Below are 16,111 nucleotides of genomic sequence, written 5' to 3'. Positions count from 1 at the left end.
CGCCGCTCTCGCGCCGGGAGCCGGGCCTGAGGGGGCGCCCTGCCCGCCGGCGGCCACGTCCTCCGCCGCCGCGTCCTCGGGCCCGCGGGGAGGCTCGCGGGCATCCGCGCAGCCACTGAGCCGGCGGAAGCTTGGCGAACTCTTTCCTTCCGATTCCCCGAAACCAGCAGCGGAACTTGCAGCCTCGGGGCTGTTCTCTGTCGGACAAGGAAAGTACCTTTGATTCACTTTTGAGTCCTCTCAACACCCTACCAGCTGAGCACAAGGGAAGCCCAAGAATACTGGGGTGGGTAGCCTATCCCTTCTCCAGCGGATCTTCCCGACCCAGGGATGGAATCGGGGTCTCCTGCATTGCAGGCGGGTTCTTCACCAGCGGAGCCATCAGGGATGCCCCAACACCCTGCCAGGGAAGCGTTGATACCTTTTTTTCTTTTCAGGCAAGTGAGGGAAATGATGCCAGACTTTCCCAAGGTCCAGGCACAGTCGGTTCGGTGGTAACAGCGGAGAGGCAGGCAAGCCCCTGGGGCGGCCAGGCCTGGCCAGCTCCCCTGAAGTTCACGTTCAAGTCCAACCGCACTGGCCAGGCGCTGCCCTGCAGGCACTAAGGCCAAGTGAGATGGGCAAACGGTGGCGAGTCCTGGGTTAAACAGAGTGAAGGGACATGGCTTTGGGATGTTGATGGTCGTGTGAAGCAGCCGCAGGGGATATAGGGAGTGACATTTTCTGAGCTTGTTTCGCCCTGGAGGGAATGTCAATATCTTCCTGAGCAGGGTTCCTTGGCTTGTCGGTGTGGGAAATCCTCCTACTGCTGTGCACCTCAAATGCTGGAGGGTGGAGGTGGTTGAATAGGGCCAACGGGGAGAAGACTCTTCAGAGTCCGTTGGACTGCAAGGAGATGAAAGCAGTCAATCCTAAAGGAAATCAGTCCTGAATAATCATTGGAAGGACTGATGCTGAAGCTGAAGCTCCAATACTTTGGCCACCTGATTCAAAGAACTGATTCATTGGAAAAGACCCTGATGCTGGGAAAGCTTGAAGGAAGGAGGAGAAGGGGACAACAGAGGATGAGATAGATAGCATCACCTACTCGCTGGACATGAGTTTGAGTAACTCCAGGAGTTGGCAGTGGACAGGGAGGCCTGGCGTGCTACAGTCCATGGGGTCACAGGGAGTCGGACATGACTGAGCAACTGAACTGAACTGAAATAGACTGTAGCCCACCAGTCTTCTGTCCATGGGATTTCCCAGGAAAATCCCATTTCCTCCAGTGGATCTTCTCAACCCAGGGATCAAACCCTTGTCTCTTATGTCTCCTGCATTGCAGGTGGATTCTTTACCATCTGAGCCACAGAGGTTTCACTCCTGCCTTCCTAACAAGTGCAGCACTTGTAGTCCTGGAGGAAGCAGCTGCTGGAGGAGGAGCCAGATGAAGGCCTTTTCCCTCTGACAGTAGGTGGGGGTGTCTGTACAGAAGGAAGGATACTGGACACTGGAGGCAGCCTCATAGGGTTAACAGATACTGGGTTCAGCCTGCCCCATCCCTGCCCCCTTCCCCTGGCAACTTCCTTCCTGTGTTTCGTCGAGTTTGTTGCATTCATTCCGCATTCAGGTGGCTGTTCCTCTTCTGCTCACCTGGTAAGTCCTGGCACTTACCCACCCTCTACTCAGGGGTTCCACTGTCCCCCCTGGCAGCACGACCGCCCTCTCCTCCCTCCCTCTCCCAGTGGATGATCTGGGAGGGCCACCTCCATCTTTTTTTTTTTTTCCCGCTAGGGTGGTGTTTCAAAAGCTACAGCCATTGGGTGAAAAGACAACGGGACAGAGGACTGCTAAAAGGAAGGAGTTAATCACATTTATTGATCAATGAGTAGGGTAAACAGAAAAGTCAATAGACCTAAGCCAAGCTGCCCCAGGTTGCTTCTGGTCTGGGCTCTGTGGAGAAAGGCAGAGGCAGTCTCTCTGGGTTGGTACCAAGAAGGAGCCAGTCCTGGGTCCTGGTGCTCAGGTCCCCTGAGGTGTTGTGTCCCGCTGAGCTACTGGTGGGAGGCATCAACCTGAGCTGTGATCAGTCCTGGGGTCCCGCCCCATCGTTCTCCGTCAGCCTGGGCCTGGGCTCATGTGGGGCAGGGTGCCCTGGACGAGAGGCGGGTGGAGGAGATCCTGGCTTGGTGCTGGGGAGTGCCCAAGTGTCGAGGAGGTATGAGCATGGCCGGGATCAGAGCCCAGGGTAATAGAGTCGGTGGCGGGCCCATGAGGCGCTCCTGAGCTCAGAGGATACAGTGTTCCTGGGCCTTCTCTCCAAAGTAAAAGCGGCTGAAGAGGAAGGGGCTCAGGTTGATGGTCTGGAAGTGGCCCTCTAGCACCATCTCCGCCACAGCCCGCCCCACGGCGGGGGCCTGCTGGAGCCCGTGGCCGCTGAAGCCTGTCGCAAAGTACATGTTGACGACAAGCGGGTGGGGGCCCACCACGCCATTCTGGTCAAAGGTGTTGTAGTCATAATAACCAGCCCAGGCGCTCCGGACCTGCGGGGGCACAAGACGTGGGGCTCCTGGGAGGGCTGCCCATGCACCCCACCTCACTCCCAGTACCCTTACCACCGCTGAGCGGGCCCACGGAATGGTCCTCAGCCCTTGTGAAGTGGAGGCCCCTGTTGTGTGGGGTGGCTGGCAGGCTCTGGGAGCGGGCCCAGACGTTCCAGGGTCATCTGTCCAGTTACCTTTAGAGTCTCAAAAGCTGGTACCCTCTGGGCCAAACGGGGCCACACCTTCTCCTGGAAGAAATCGTAGTCCACTTCCAGGTTCCCTGGGTCTGGCTCCTCCTCCTGGTAGGGAGAGGTGGGGACAGGGCTGACGTTGTCCAGGAAACAAGGGCAGACCCAGACGTCACCGACCTCTTTGGTCGGACCCCTTGGTGAGTGGGGGCTGGGGGAAAGAGACCCCAGTTCAAAGCCAGAGGGGACTGCAGCGTCAGTACCCGCGTGGGACCCTCCAAGGAAGCCTGAGTGTTACCCGCTCTCCGTCTCCTCGCCGGCACCCTGATCCCACGGAGCTTACCTCCGTGGGGCTACAGCCGCCCAGGTAGTTGTTGCCTAATCCTTCCCGACGGAAATAGGCTCCACTGGGGTCTGCGACGAGCGGTGCCTCCAGGCCCGGTCCCTGGGGGCAGTGCCACAGGTACACATACCTGCCGTGACCGGCAGCGTGAGAAGTGGCGAAAACAGTGACCCCCCGGCCCCGACCCTCCTGTCACCACCCCTGCAGAGCCCTGGGGGTCACCTTTTCCTCGGCTCCACGGGCAGCCTGGTGCCCTGCATGGTGCCCGGCGGCCCGTTCCCAACACCAGCCAGCTCTGCGATTTGCCCAGACCAGGCCCCCGCTGCATTGACCACGATGGCACACTCCACAGGCTGGAACTCCTGGCTGCGGTCCATCTTCACCTGCGGGCGCCAGAGAGGGAGGGGAGGGAGCTGTCCATTTCTTCCCCAGCCTCAGTTTACCCACACCGGGAGTGGATAGAGGAAGATCAGGACAGGCGTGTGTAAAATAGCTAGCGAGTGGGATGGGACTGCATAACACAGGAGCCCAGCCTGGAGTCTTGTGACAATGAGAGGAGTGGGATGGGAGTGGGGAGGGAGGATCAAGAAAGCAGGGATGTATGTAGTTATGACTGATTCGCGTTGTGGTATACCAGAAACCAACACAACACGGTAAAGCAATTTTCCTCTATAATTATAAAAATTTAATCAAAATGCATATACACAAGAGCAGTCATGACCTTCCTCACCCTGCACTTTGCTAAAGGAGGCCCCTAGGCTGGGAACTTACATGGACCTCATGGATCCTTTTCAAAGTCACCTGCTCCCCGCTGCCAGTCTCCATGTGGCTGGAAGAAGAGATGAAACCTGCAGGAAAAAGGGAAGAAGATAAGTCCTTGAGGCCTTGAAGAGGAAGGAAATGGAGCTTCCACTGGTTCCCTAAGGACAGAAAGCTGAAGGCCGGGAGCTGTCCCACAGGCATTGAAGCCAACAGGGACAGGGCAGCCGGGACAAACTTGGCCACAGAGGACAGGAGAATGCCAGAACTTCAAGCAGCTCACGAGTCATGGAAAAATCTGCTTAGAAGCTGGAGTCAGGATGCTCAGGGCCAGACCTGGGGAGAAGCCCCCACTCCCCTTGCTCAGCCTGTGTGTGCAGGCGAGACCCGGTGTGGGCTGGCCTCCCCGCTGGCAGAGGACCCAAGCTGTGGGCACCGGGCCACGGACTCACGTGTCACCTCTCCTTGGCAGAAAAGGACCCCCATGGACTGTAACTTTCGCCGAAGCCCCTGGAGCAGACACCAGGGGTCAAACCAACCCTCGTTCTCCAGCCCTGTGAGGAGAAAGAAGACTCGTGAAGGGGGCCTAGGACCCTCCTCTCCTGTTGTCTTCCCCACACCCCTTGACTCTTCTTCAGCGCTCGTAAGCTGCGGAATGTCATGTTGACCGATGCACCAGAGCTAGATCCTAGGAAAGGACAGAGAGCCGGCCTGGCCCAGGGGAGGTCCTGCCGGCCAGGAGGACGCCCTCCTTGGCTGCGGGGTGCTGAGACCTCTAACCTGAGGCGCCCCTCAACCTCTGACCCCCTCTCCAAGCAAGGCTCACCGTATGATGCCAAGGCCACTCCCTCTGTGCTGATCCAGGGAAACTTTTTCTGAAGCTGCTCTGGAGACATCAGACAGACTTTGGCTCCTTCCTTCCTGGAGAAATGTGTGGGTCTGTGCACGTGTGCTCGATGAAGGTGTGTATAGGGGGGAGGCAGGGGGGAGAGAAGGGTGGGCCTGGCTCCCTGGTCACCTCACCCACATCACTGCTCCTTGCTGCCTGGTCAAGACTCTTCAGCCTCTGCCCTCCCTTTCCAGTCTGACACCCTAGACTCCCTTTGGCCACACCAAGCCCCCTGCCACCCCCTAACTGTTCCCTGTGCTTTCACAACAGGGAGGGTCACTCTGTTCTACTCAGGGGGCCCTCCCCGTCCACCGTCCAGTACAGTCCTGCTCACCACACAACTGTCCCCCTGCGACCCTGATGCCCAAAGGCAGCATCACGGGCGCCCAAAGGACACACTCACACGCCGGACGAGGCAGTCTGGTTCCAATCCTGGCGCCACCAACTACTAGTTCCAAGTACCTCAGGTTCCCCATGTAGGAAGTGGGGATGTTCCAACAACTAAATGAGTTAATATTTGTAATGCATTGAGGACGTGACTTGATGTCACTAGTGAAAGTCAGAACGGTCTGGGGAAGGTGCCCGCTCTTGACTGGCTGGTCATGAGACCCCCACAGCCTTTGACACAAGTCCCCTGTAAAGCCTACGAGCTCTACTCTCTGGCTGTTAGAGAAAACACGTGTGGATTCGTGGGACTTGGTAGGAGGGATGTGTACTGGGGGGTTCTCATCGCCTGGGAATTTAGGAACCACCGTGACAGCTACTGTCCATGTCTGGACACAGCACTTAGCACCGGACACTGGGGGTTTGCCCGTGTCCATCTTCCTGCCAGACTGAGCTCCCAGGGAGCAGGGCCCGTCTCATCAGCTCTGTCACCCTGGCTTCTAAAGTGAGTCAGAAGGCGACTGAGATGCAGTGCAGAGGCTGCGCCAGGAGCCCACCTCTGCATTTTCACATTGCTTTCCATGATCGCAGCCCCCTCCTCAGAAGCCAGAAGGAGGTAACCGGAGGGGTTGAACTGGAGGTCCAGGGGAGGGTCATCGACCACCGCCAGGTACTCCTGTGTGCAAAGAAAAGCTCGTCCAAGAAACTGACTTCAAGAAGGGAGGCAGTGGGACTTCCCTGGTGTCCAAAGGCTAACACTCTGAGCTCCCAATGCAGGGGGCCCAGGTTCAATCCCTGGTCACGGAATTAGATTCCACATGCCACATCTAGAGATCCCACAAGCTGTAACTAGAGATCCTGCATAATGCAACAAAGATCAAAGATTCTGCATGCTGCAAATAAGACCCAGTGCAGCCAAATAAATAAATTAAAAAAAAAAAAAGGACAGGGAGCTTTTCTGGCTTTCCTACCACAACCCTCAGCTCAGTGCCCTGACCCAGAGAAAAGCCCCCTCCAGGCATTGCCACTGGGAAGAAAACTGGCGTTTCCAACTCCTAGCTGTCCTGTCTCCCCTGCCAGCAGGACTGCCCCCCTCTCTGGGCTAAAGGGGTCGCCACCCCCACCCCCCAATCTCACATTGATGTTCCGTAGAAATTCGGCCGAAAAGAGGGAGAGCTGGACGTTCTCAGGCAATGAGAACTGCTGGCGAATCCCGCCCACGGAGAGCACAGTGGAGGCCCGGGCATACTGCGGAGACGAGAGAAGGTGAGGCGGGCCTTGTCCCACACGAGCAGAATACTCTCGTGCAGGGTGAGAATCACATGCCCAAAGTTGAAGGGGAGTCCTACCTTCAGATTATTTTATAATCTAAGAGGAACTGAAGTGAACAAACCCAAATGAAGGCAGTGAGGACAATGGTCATTAAAATCCTTATTAGGATAGGTACAGAGAAAAGAGTCGGTATCAAAGGGCAGGACACCCTCATACAAAATGTTACAAAATGGTAATGGCTCTTAAGTCCAAGGCTGGAAACTGACGTTTGGTTCTACTAACTGGAAAATAGAGGGACATGGCCAATGGAGCAAGACCTGTGACTAGCCAGCAGTGGTAAACAGGAACAATTAAAGCACAAAAACCTCAGAAACAATGACGCCTGCAAGGGGGTTGTAATAACTGTTTGAGCTGATTACAGCTAGAATGCAGGCCAGACCTCTGCAATCTCAAAACACACAACATTGTGAAATTTGCTTTCAAAAGCAAAAACCTTATTGTCAAGGTCACTATTTTGAGGAAGAACCTGGGGCTGTTTCACAACAAGGGCCAAAGTCCTGTCCCTTCAGAGATTTCGGCCTTTCTTCTCCTCCCTTGCCCTTGACTCTGAGTCTCCCGACCTGCCCCACCCCAGACCTCACCGTGTGGTCCCGCTCCACCACCAGCACCCGAATGGCACCTCGCTGCTTCTCCAGCCTCTTCAGCCAGTAGGCCACCGACAGGCCAAGCACCCCACCCCCTACAATCACCACATCTGAGCGTTCGGGGGGCAGGTGGCTGGTGTCATACAGAGGGCTCCAAGCCCCGCCAGGGAAGATGGACTGGATCTTCTTCTTGATCTCCGACACCTTTCCATCCCAGTCTGTGGGACACAGTTATGGTCAGAGAGGGCCATGCATCTCCTTTCCAAGACGCGGGGTGGGGGGTGTGTGTGCCGAGGTTGGAAGATGGGCATAGGAGAAGGTGGGCTAAACTGACACTGAGTTTTTAGTCCTCACAAGGTCAGCTGGCACCCAGCAGCATTCCACAGCTTTGCCTCATGGTCTCTGCGCCCGAGTCTCACTCCCTTTGAGTGCATCATACCTAGCACTGCAAGATTCAGCTTCCTGACATGAGCACTCTCTACTCTCCCTAGGCGAGGTGATTTACACATTTCTCTTCTGGGCTTCTGGACCAATAGGTCCCGGCACATCTAAAGCCACAGGGCCCTCAGAAGCATAAACCTCTGAGTGGCACCTTCTCCTGGATATTCATCACCACCAGCAAATCTACACTCACGTCCTGTCTGTTATCAAGTTCTTATGACTTTGCCTCTTAAATATCTCTCCGATCTGTCCCCTTTTTTTCCCCATCTCTACCACCACTGCCCTGGACCAAACCACAATAATGTCTTTCCCACGAAGGCTGTTAAAAGCTCCCATTTCCACTCATCCCCCTCTTGTCCTACCCCCCCAACTTCTTTCCTCTATCACAGCTTTGTTGTTGTTCAATAGCTAAGTCATGTCCGACTCTGCGACCCCATGGACTGAAGCATGCCAGGCCTCCCTGTCCATCACAAACTCCCAGAGCATGCTCAAACTCATGTCCACTGAGTCGATGATGCTATCCAACCATCTAATCCTGTCGCCCCCTTCTGCTCCTGCCCTCAATCTTTCCCAGCATCAGGGTCTTTTCCAATGAATCTATCACAGCTAGAATGACCTCTTCTGAACATTAATCAAACACTCTTTTGCTTAGAACCTTCCATGGCTTTCCATCACTCTAAGGATAAAGGTTCGAAATCCTTCATGTGGCCTGTGAGACACTGCCCGATCTAGCTCTTGTTCACCTTGTCTTTCCAGAACCCTCCAACCTCACCCCTTCATTTCTGCCACAGAGGATCCACACAGGTGTTCTCTCTGCTTTGAAACTGTGCCCACTTCTTTGCCCAGTTAACTCCTTGGTTCCTTTAGATCTCAGCTCAGTTATCATTTTCTCAGGGATGCCTTTCCTGACCTCCCCTAGCCTATGCCAAGTTCTCCTGTTACTATCTCATAGCTCAGTGAACTGTTCTTTTGCAACATGCAGCACACTTGCAACTTTGAACTCATCTGTGATTGCTTCATACTGTGCTATGTCTACGTTCTCCACCAAATCTCCAGCCTAGCACAGTGCCTGGCACATCCTAAGTGTCCAATAAATGCCTTGAATACATGAATCTTTTTGTCTTGCATACCAAGCTCATAAATCTCCAAGTCTTCTGTCACTGTCTCCAGTTCAAAGTTCAAACTCTTCTCAGCATTCGACTCTTTCTTTGATCTGGACTTAACCTTACCCATCATTTCATACTACTACTCAACTTTCTATCCGGATGGCCTTTGCTAATTACTTGCACGAAAACAATACTTTTTCCTACCCTTTGCTTAGTTCTCCAGAACCTGGAACTCACACTTTCCTTGAGCCAGTAAACATCATCTTTCAAGGCTGATCTCAGCTCCCACCTGTTCCATGTATGGCTACCAACACTACGTCCTGGCAGTGCAGGACATCGTCCTAGTTGGCTTCTTTTCAGTTTTCAACTGGTCTACGAAGACTTCCCTCTCCAGCTACACCTCAGACACCTCCAGGACATGTATCAAATCCTCTCTTTCTCTTCTTTCCTCCTCACGGCCTCAAAACAGCATCCTGCATGCGAGCAGGACTTCATTAATTTCTGTGCAACCAATGAAATCAGCCTGGCTGCTATTCTGGTGGCAAACTCAGGCATAGAATGATCTGGGATGTCACCTGAGAAGGGCAGCTCTGGGATCTATACCCCTGTCCAGGCTCTACAAGCTCCAGCAGACAAGGCTACTCCCTACTCCGAGCGACCCATTGTCTTCCCAGCATGGGCAGGGATTCTGAGTCCTGAAGGTCACAAGGCTGGAGACTGGGGACACCCCAGAACCATGATACCCTCCGCTGCCCTCAGTTTTACCCAGAGTAGAGCCTCCTCTGTATGTGCCTAGCCCCCGTCCGGAGAGGTACGGGCCCAGGCGGAGCCGCAGCGCCCTCTGAAGCATGGCCCTGCTGCTCCTGGCCGCTAGGAGAGCGGCACCCTACCCGGGTATAGTCTCAGCCTGCAGTCACTGCTACGCGCCGCCAGTCGTTCATTCGAGCACTCCCATTGGCCAGCGACGCCTCCGAGCCCCGCCCAGGCACGCCCCCACCCTCCATTGGCCAGTCTGGCGGCTACGTCAGTCCTGCGCGCCCGTGGGCGGAGCCGGGGAGGGATCCGGGCGGCGCTGAGCGGAAGTGCGGCTGCGCCGGTTTCCGGGGCCGCTGGTGTGACGTGTCCCGCGCCTGGCGCAGCAGGAAGCGGCGGTGATCGAGGCCTGAGTTCCCGGCGCCTGCCCCGGCTCCTTTCCCGCTGCCGCCATGCTCGACTTCTTCACCATTTTTTCCAAAGGCGGGCTCGTTCTCTGGTGCTTTCAGGGAGTGAGCGACTCATGCACCGGGCCCGTTAACGCGTTAATTCGTTCCGTGCTGCTGCAGGTACCGCCCCCGCGGGATCAGAACTCCGGGCTCATCCCCCTCACCCTGACCCGACCCCTAATCCCCCTCGACTGATCCCGGGCCTCCCTCTCACCCTGTCGGCCCACCTCAAACTGGTCGCTCGCTCGTAGCCGGGACTCCACTTCTTTCTCCCGCCCCCATCAGACAGTCCCGCAACTTTGCTCTGTCCCCTCCCCCTCTCCCGCTTTCTGGGACTCTGGCCGGATTCCGTAGTCTATTGAGACCTTCCTTCGTTCTCCCTTTCGCTGCCAGCGGCTTGGTTTTCTGTTGTCGCAAAGGCTGGATGAGATAAAGGATGAAAGAACGTCTTTTAAGAAGTGTAGGTAGTGTCCGGCTGCCGGTAAACCTGATTGTTTACATGAGGACTCCCTTCTCGCTCTCCCATGTCGGTCCCTCCCACCTTTCCCCTTCTTCACCCCAGCTGGGTGTCTACACTTTTCTCCCAGGTGCATGCTTCAGAGCAGTGCCACTGAATCTTTTGGCCCTGGGGGACAGGTTTGAGTTTAGGGGAATGTCTGGTTCCTTCCCAAAGGCAGCCCTGGAGGGGCCCAACTCCAGGTGTTTGAGGGGACAGTCTGAACTCTGAGATATACTCTTTTTCCAGGAGAGAGGAGGTAACAACTCCTTCACCCATGAGGCACTCACTCTCAAGTATAAACTGGACAACCAGTTTGAGTTGGTGTTTGTGGTAAGTGAAGGTATTTTAGAGGGATAACGATTACATTGACAGGCAGTCCTGATGATTCAGAAGATCCTGATTAATTACACTCAGTGTCTACGATGAAGTAACTGAGAAAACAAGGAGGGTGGAGGGGGAAAGGGAAGCCGCTCTTGGGCCCAGTCAGAGGGCTTGGCTGCTCCTCAGGTCAGGGAAGCCGGCCAGGGTGCTGAGCCCAGTCCCTGGAGGCCTGGGTCCAGTTGGCTTCCCTCTGTTCTGGGCTGACGCGTAAGCAGATCTGCTGGCTCTCTTCCTTCCCCTGAACAGGTAGGTTTTCAGAAGATCCTAACACTGACGTATGTGGACAAGTTGATAGACGATGTTCACCGGCTGTTCCGAGACAAGTACCGCACTGAGATCCAACAACAGAGTGCCTTGAGTCTATTGAATGGCACTTTCGATTTCCAGAATGACTTTCTGCGGCTCCTTCGGTGAGAGGCCTCCCCTCTCCAAAATCAATTTCTGAGACTTGATGAATTCCCTTCCTTCCCAAGGGTGGGTAGTATGCTGTGGGTTGACAGGGGCTCCTGAGTTGGCTTCCCAGTTCTGATTGCCTTCTTGGTGTGAGGGCCCTTCCCTTGGATTTAGACTGTCCACTTTTTCTCTCTGGGCTTCCCTGGTGGCTCAGATGGTAAAGAATACCAGCAGTGTGGGAGACCCAGGTTTTATCCCTGGCTTGGGAAGATCCCCTGGAGAAAAAAATGGCAACCCACTCTAGAATTCTTGACTGGAGAATCCCATGGACAGAGGAGCCTAGCCCACCAGGCTCCTCTGTCCATAGGATCAGAGTCAGACACGACTGAAGCGACTTAGCACGAACTTTTCTCTTTAGTGAAGCAGAGGAGAGCAGTAAGATCCGTGCTCCCACTACCATGAAGAAATTTGAAGATTCTGAAAAGGCCAAGAAACCTGTGAGATCCATGATTGAGACACGGGGTGAAAAACCTAAGGAAAAAGCCAAGAATAACAAGAAAAACAAGGGGGCCAAGAAGGAAGGTGAGTTTGAACTTGGACATCCAGGGGCATGAGATGTTGTTAAGGTGGCACTGAACATCCAGGGGCATGAGACGTTGTTAAGGTGGCACTGAAGTGGTTCCCTGTCCTTCCCTTTGTCATCGTTTGCCTCCCTGGCTCAGGTGCCCACCACCCTCGTCATCGTCCCCAGTCTTGGTGATCCCCCAGGTGTTTCTTCATGGTTTTTTTTTTTTCAGTGAGTTTTCTCCTTGACAGGTTCTGATGGCCCTCTGGCTACTAGCAAGGCAGCCCCCGCAGAAAAGTCAGGTCTCCCAGTAGGACCTGAGAATGGGGAGGAACTTTCCAAAGAGGAGCAGATCCGCAGGAAGCGGGAAGAGTTCATTCAGAAGCACGGGAGGGGTATGGAGAAGTCCGGGTGAGCAGCCCAGCTTTGCCCTAAGCTTTTGCTATCCAGACACACTGGGGGCGAGGGAGTCCTTGTCTCTGAGGTGGATGCTGCCTGTCCTGCTTCTCCACTGTAACCCTCTCTACTGTAACCCTTCACAGCAAGTCCAGCAAGTCAGATGCTCCCAAGGAGAAGGGCAAAAAGGCACCCCGGGTATGGGCACTGGGAGGCTCTGCTAACAAGGAAGTTTTGGACTACAGCACTCCCACCACCAACGGAGCCCCCGAAGTGGCCCCGCCCGAGGATATCAACTTGGTAAGAGGTAGCAGGGGCCAGGGTGAGGGTCACTGGTAATAAGAAGCAGGGGAGGAAGGAGAGATGAGGAGGGCAGTCCCCTTGATTCCTTGGAGCCAGAGGGTGGGTTACATTTGGAGTTTCTGGAGTTAAAGGGGCAGAGCAGTGTAAGACAGGGTCACTCCAGGCTTCCCTCTCTGCCAGCTTATAGTTTGCTGACCCGTTCTTCTCCCCATACCCTCCAGATTCGAGGGACTGGGTCTGGGAGGCAGCTTCAGGATCTGGACTGCAGCAGCTCAGATGATGAAGGAGCTGCTCAGAACTCCACCAAACCTAGGTATGGGATTCCAGGTGGCAGGTGGTGGCTATGGCTCCAGAAGGGGTAGTACTTGCTGGCTGCCTGCTGGCTTTCTGGGCATCTGTGGTTTTCTGTGCCTGCAGTGCTACCAAGGGGACTCTGGGTGGCATGTTTGGGATGCTGAAGGGCCTTGTGGGTTCCAAGAGCTTGACTCGTGAAGACATGGAATCTGTGCTGGACAAGATGCGTGACCATCTCATTGGTGAGTCAGGACAGGGTAGACTCGTGTTTCTGGGGTAAGGATGGTGGGGTAGAAGGGCTGTACCATGGGGGTCGTTCAGTCCTGCCGGGGCACTCACCCCACGCTTGTCCCCCTCCTTAGCTAAGAACGTGGCAGCAGACATTGCAGTCCAGCTCTGTGATTCCGTGGCCAACAAGTTGGAAGGGAAGGTGATGGGGACGTTCAGCAGTAAGTATCTCCCCAGATCCCGAAGTGCTTGGGTGGAGGTTATGAAGACACCACCATTCTCATTACGTGCGTGACTTTTGACAAACTATAATCTCTAAATCTCCATCATTTCACTTAGACTTCAGGTGTTCGTGACACATAACTTGAGGATTTGAATAAATTAGGGTGCTTAGGGCTGTCAGATACGGTGTGGATTCCTGAGCAGGATCCTAGTTCCCTTTAACTCAGCCAGATGCCAGGTGTTCAGAGCACCTGACTTGGGCTTCATGGGTATACCTCCCTGCCCCACCCCCAGCCGTGACTTCCACGGTAAAGCAAGCTCTGCAAGAGTCCTTGGTGCAGATTCTACAGCCGCAGCGCCGTGTAGACATGCTCCGGGACATCATGGATGCCCAGCGTCATCAGCGCCCGTACGTGGTCACTTTCTGTGGTGTGAACGGCGTGGGGAAGTCTACCAACCTTGCCAAGGTCGGTGCGGTTCCCCAGCCTGTCTCTGACGTTGTTTCTTCCACTTCTCTGCCGCTTTGGGGCTGGCTGACAGTTTTGTCTCTTGCAGATCTCCTTCTGGCTGTTAGAGAACGGCTTCAGTGTCCTCATCGCTGCTTGTGACACATTTCGTGCTGGGGCCGTAGAACAGCTGCGGACGCACACCCGGCGTTTGAGTGCCCTGCACCCCCCTGAGAACCATGGCGGCCGCACCATGGTGCAGCTGTTTGAGAAGGGCTACGGCAAGGATGCTGCTGGCATTGCCATGGAGGCCATCGCCTTTGGTACAGTGCACAGGAAGCGGGGAGCTTCTGGGGCCTCTCTGCTCCGGGGGTTCTCTTGGAACTTGCAGAGGACCAGGGTTACCCTACCACCAACTTTCTGCTCAGTAACAGCTCAGAATTAGTGATGTGCCATGCCATGCTCCGCTTTGGGGTAACACGTGTAGTTGCAGGCAAACCTCGTACATTTGTTTCATTACCTCAATATTTGGTCACCTTTATCCTCCTGCTAGGGCTTCCCAGGTGTGGCTCAGTGGTAAAGAATCTGCCTGCCAATGCAGGAGACCTAAGAGATGCAGATTCCAGCCCTGGGTCGGGAAGATCCCTGCAGGAGGAAATGCAACCCACTCCAGTATCCTTGCCTGGGAAATTCCATGGACAGAGGAGCCTGGCGGGCTACAGTCCACAGGGTTGCAGAGAGTCAAGACACGGCTGAGCGCACATATACGCACACCCGCCTGCCTGCCTTTCCCTAAATATGCTTGATGACAGAGTGTGGAAATTGTTCCTTATATTACCTTGTAACCTGATTCAGAACCTAAGGAAATAAACAGGCAGACTTTTAATAGGGCCAGTTTAGGATCTGTTGAGAGGAAGCTGGAAATGAGTGTAACAATCCAGGAGTTTTCTGTTGACCACTTTTTTCTTTCTAGCACGTAACCAAGGCTTTGATGTGGTGCTGGTGGACACAGCTGGCCGCATGCAAGACAACGCTCCCCTGATGACTGCCCTGGCCAAGCTCATCACTGTCAACACACCCGACCTGGTGCTGTTTGTGGGGGAGGCCTTAGTAGGCAACGAGGCCGTGGACCAGCTGGTGAGGGCTCGGGCCTGGTTCTCTTCCCAGCCTCAGCTCTGGCCAGTTAGGTGTGTTATATTTATATCATGTTTCTCCTTTCAGGTCAAGTTCAACAGAGCCTTGGCTGACCATTCTATGGCCCAGACACCTCGGCTCATTGATGGCATTGTCCTTACCAAGTTTGATACCATTGATGACAAGGTAAACATGGACGACACAGGGCAGAGTGGGACCAGGAGGGGGAATGGCCGTCCTTCACAGGCGAGCAGAGGCTCTGAGGGCACACAGGTTCCAGAGCCGCCTGTTGCTAAGGGCGTGAGAAGGCAGGGTCCAGAGATGACTGGGTATCCTGTCTCTGCTTCAGGTGGGAGCTGCGATTTCTATGACCTACATCACAAGCAAACCCATCGTCTTTGTGGGCACTGGCCAGACCTACTGTGACCTACGCAGTCTAAACGCCAAGGCTGTGGTAGCTGCCCTCATGAAGGCTTAATGTGGCTCTCGCCTGATACCAAATCACCGCTTCCCCCAAAGTCCCCATCCCTGTATCAAGAATGTGCTTTAGAGTATGTGAGCAACTTGTCTTCTGTGTAGTTCAAAGGCAGAGTGAGGGGCGCTCCGGGGCCTGCAGCCCCTCCTAACCCCACTCTGTTCAGCCCAGCCTCCAGCTGCAAGGAGGGTCTAATCATGTTACAGTCACTGCCCACTACCCATCCCTGCCCCGCCCCACCCCGTGCTCTTCCCCCGTCCTGATCCGGCATCCTCGCTCTGCCTACGGACTCGGTCTCCTCACAGCTTTGACCAGTGGTTCGTAGACCCAACACCAGAGCTCTGCTAGTTGGTGTGGTCACGGGACGTCAGAGCATCGTCCCCCGCTCCATTAGAGAAGAGGCTTGAGAGCCTGCTCTGGGTCTCGAATGGCCCCTCTCCATAGGATACACAGCATTCAGGTCTGCAGGGCCAGGATAACACCCCCACACTGTGGCAGTGTATGGCCTCTTCTTAATTGCTGCTAATTCAATGATCCCTTCCCCTTTTCCCCAAAGCCTCAGTGAGGCCAGGGTGATGTGTTACAGATGAGTGAGAGGGGTCCCCGCCTCCCCCAGAAGGGAAGGGAGCCGCGCTGCAGTGTTGCATTGGGCTTCTCAGCCTCCAGGACCTCCTCCCACTTCCAGAATCCACATGTAACTCTGCATGTTCCCCTTCCTGGGAGAAAACCAACTGTCCGAAGGGGGACATGTTGCCCCCTCCCCCTCCTGCTCCCGAGCGGATCCTGGCTCCTCATCCTCTACAGTGCCTGGTAGACAAGTGCTACGTTGAAGAATACAGACCTTGTTGAGATTTGTCCTGTAGCTTGGTATTACAGATGTGCTATTAGTGCAATAAGGTGAAGGCTGTCTGCCCAGAGAAATACATAATTTATATAAAAAATAAATTTCATAAGTAAATTGCCTTTTAGGTCTTGGAGTCATTTTACAGAGGATTCAAAGCTAAAATCCTACAGCACACTAACTA

General features: G+C 54.7%; 2 protein-coding genes and 1 long non-coding RNA gene across 4 annotated transcripts; 2 read left to right on the top strand and 1 right to left on the bottom strand.

Moving 5' to 3' along the window:
- The first annotated feature begins 4 nt into the window (after positions 1–4).
- On the top strand, positions 5–3,201 carry LOC139031827 (uncharacterized). 2 transcript variants are annotated; one of them, XR_011484349.1, is made up of 2 exons: positions 5–286; positions 1,325–3,201. It is a non-coding gene; the product is annotated as an uncharacterized lncRNA (long non-coding RNA). The 2 variants fall into 2 exon arrangements; XR_011484348.1 differs by having other exon boundaries at positions 197–286; positions 438–3,201.
- On the bottom strand, positions 1,831–9,460 carry FOXRED1 (FAD dependent oxidoreductase domain containing 1). Its single transcript, XM_020912720.2, has 11 exons — positions 9,314–9,460; positions 6,999–7,219; positions 6,223–6,333; positions 5,643–5,761; positions 4,639–4,733; positions 4,265–4,366; positions 3,825–3,901; positions 3,276–3,436; positions 3,054–3,183; positions 2,717–2,821; positions 1,831–2,522 (listed from the first exon to the last, which is right to left on the bottom strand). Exons 1-11 carry the CDS (start codon positions 9,396–9,398, stop codon positions 2,268–2,270), a joined length of 1,461 nt encoding a protein of 486 aa, XP_020768379.2. The 5' UTR covers positions 9,399–9,460; the 3' UTR covers positions 1,831–2,267.
- Positions 9,461–9,647: 187 nt separating this feature from the next.
- On the top strand, positions 9,648–16,049 carry SRPRA (SRP receptor subunit alpha). Its single transcript, XM_020912710.2, has 14 exons — positions 9,648–9,870; positions 10,496–10,579; positions 10,877–11,040; positions 11,442–11,605; positions 11,840–11,999; positions 12,131–12,284; positions 12,509–12,600; positions 12,705–12,823; positions 12,944–13,030; positions 13,326–13,498; positions 13,587–13,800; positions 14,451–14,614; positions 14,699–14,797; positions 14,961–16,049. The coding sequence occupies exons 1-14, from the start codon at positions 9,754–9,756 to the stop codon at positions 15,087–15,089; spliced, it is 1,920 nt and encodes a 639-aa protein (XP_020768369.1). The 5' UTR covers positions 9,648–9,753; the 3' UTR covers positions 15,090–16,049.
- The last annotated feature ends 62 nt before the right edge of the window (positions 16,050–16,111 follow it).

This window comes from Odocoileus virginianus, chromosome 28 (assembly GCF_023699985.2).
Source record: "Odocoileus virginianus isolate 20LAN1187 ecotype Illinois chromosome 28, Ovbor_1.2, whole genome shotgun sequence".
Taxonomy (NCBI): Eukaryota; Metazoa; Chordata; class Mammalia; order Artiodactyla; family Cervidae; genus Odocoileus; species Odocoileus virginianus.
This window is presented reverse-complemented; position numbering and strand designations above follow the sequence as displayed.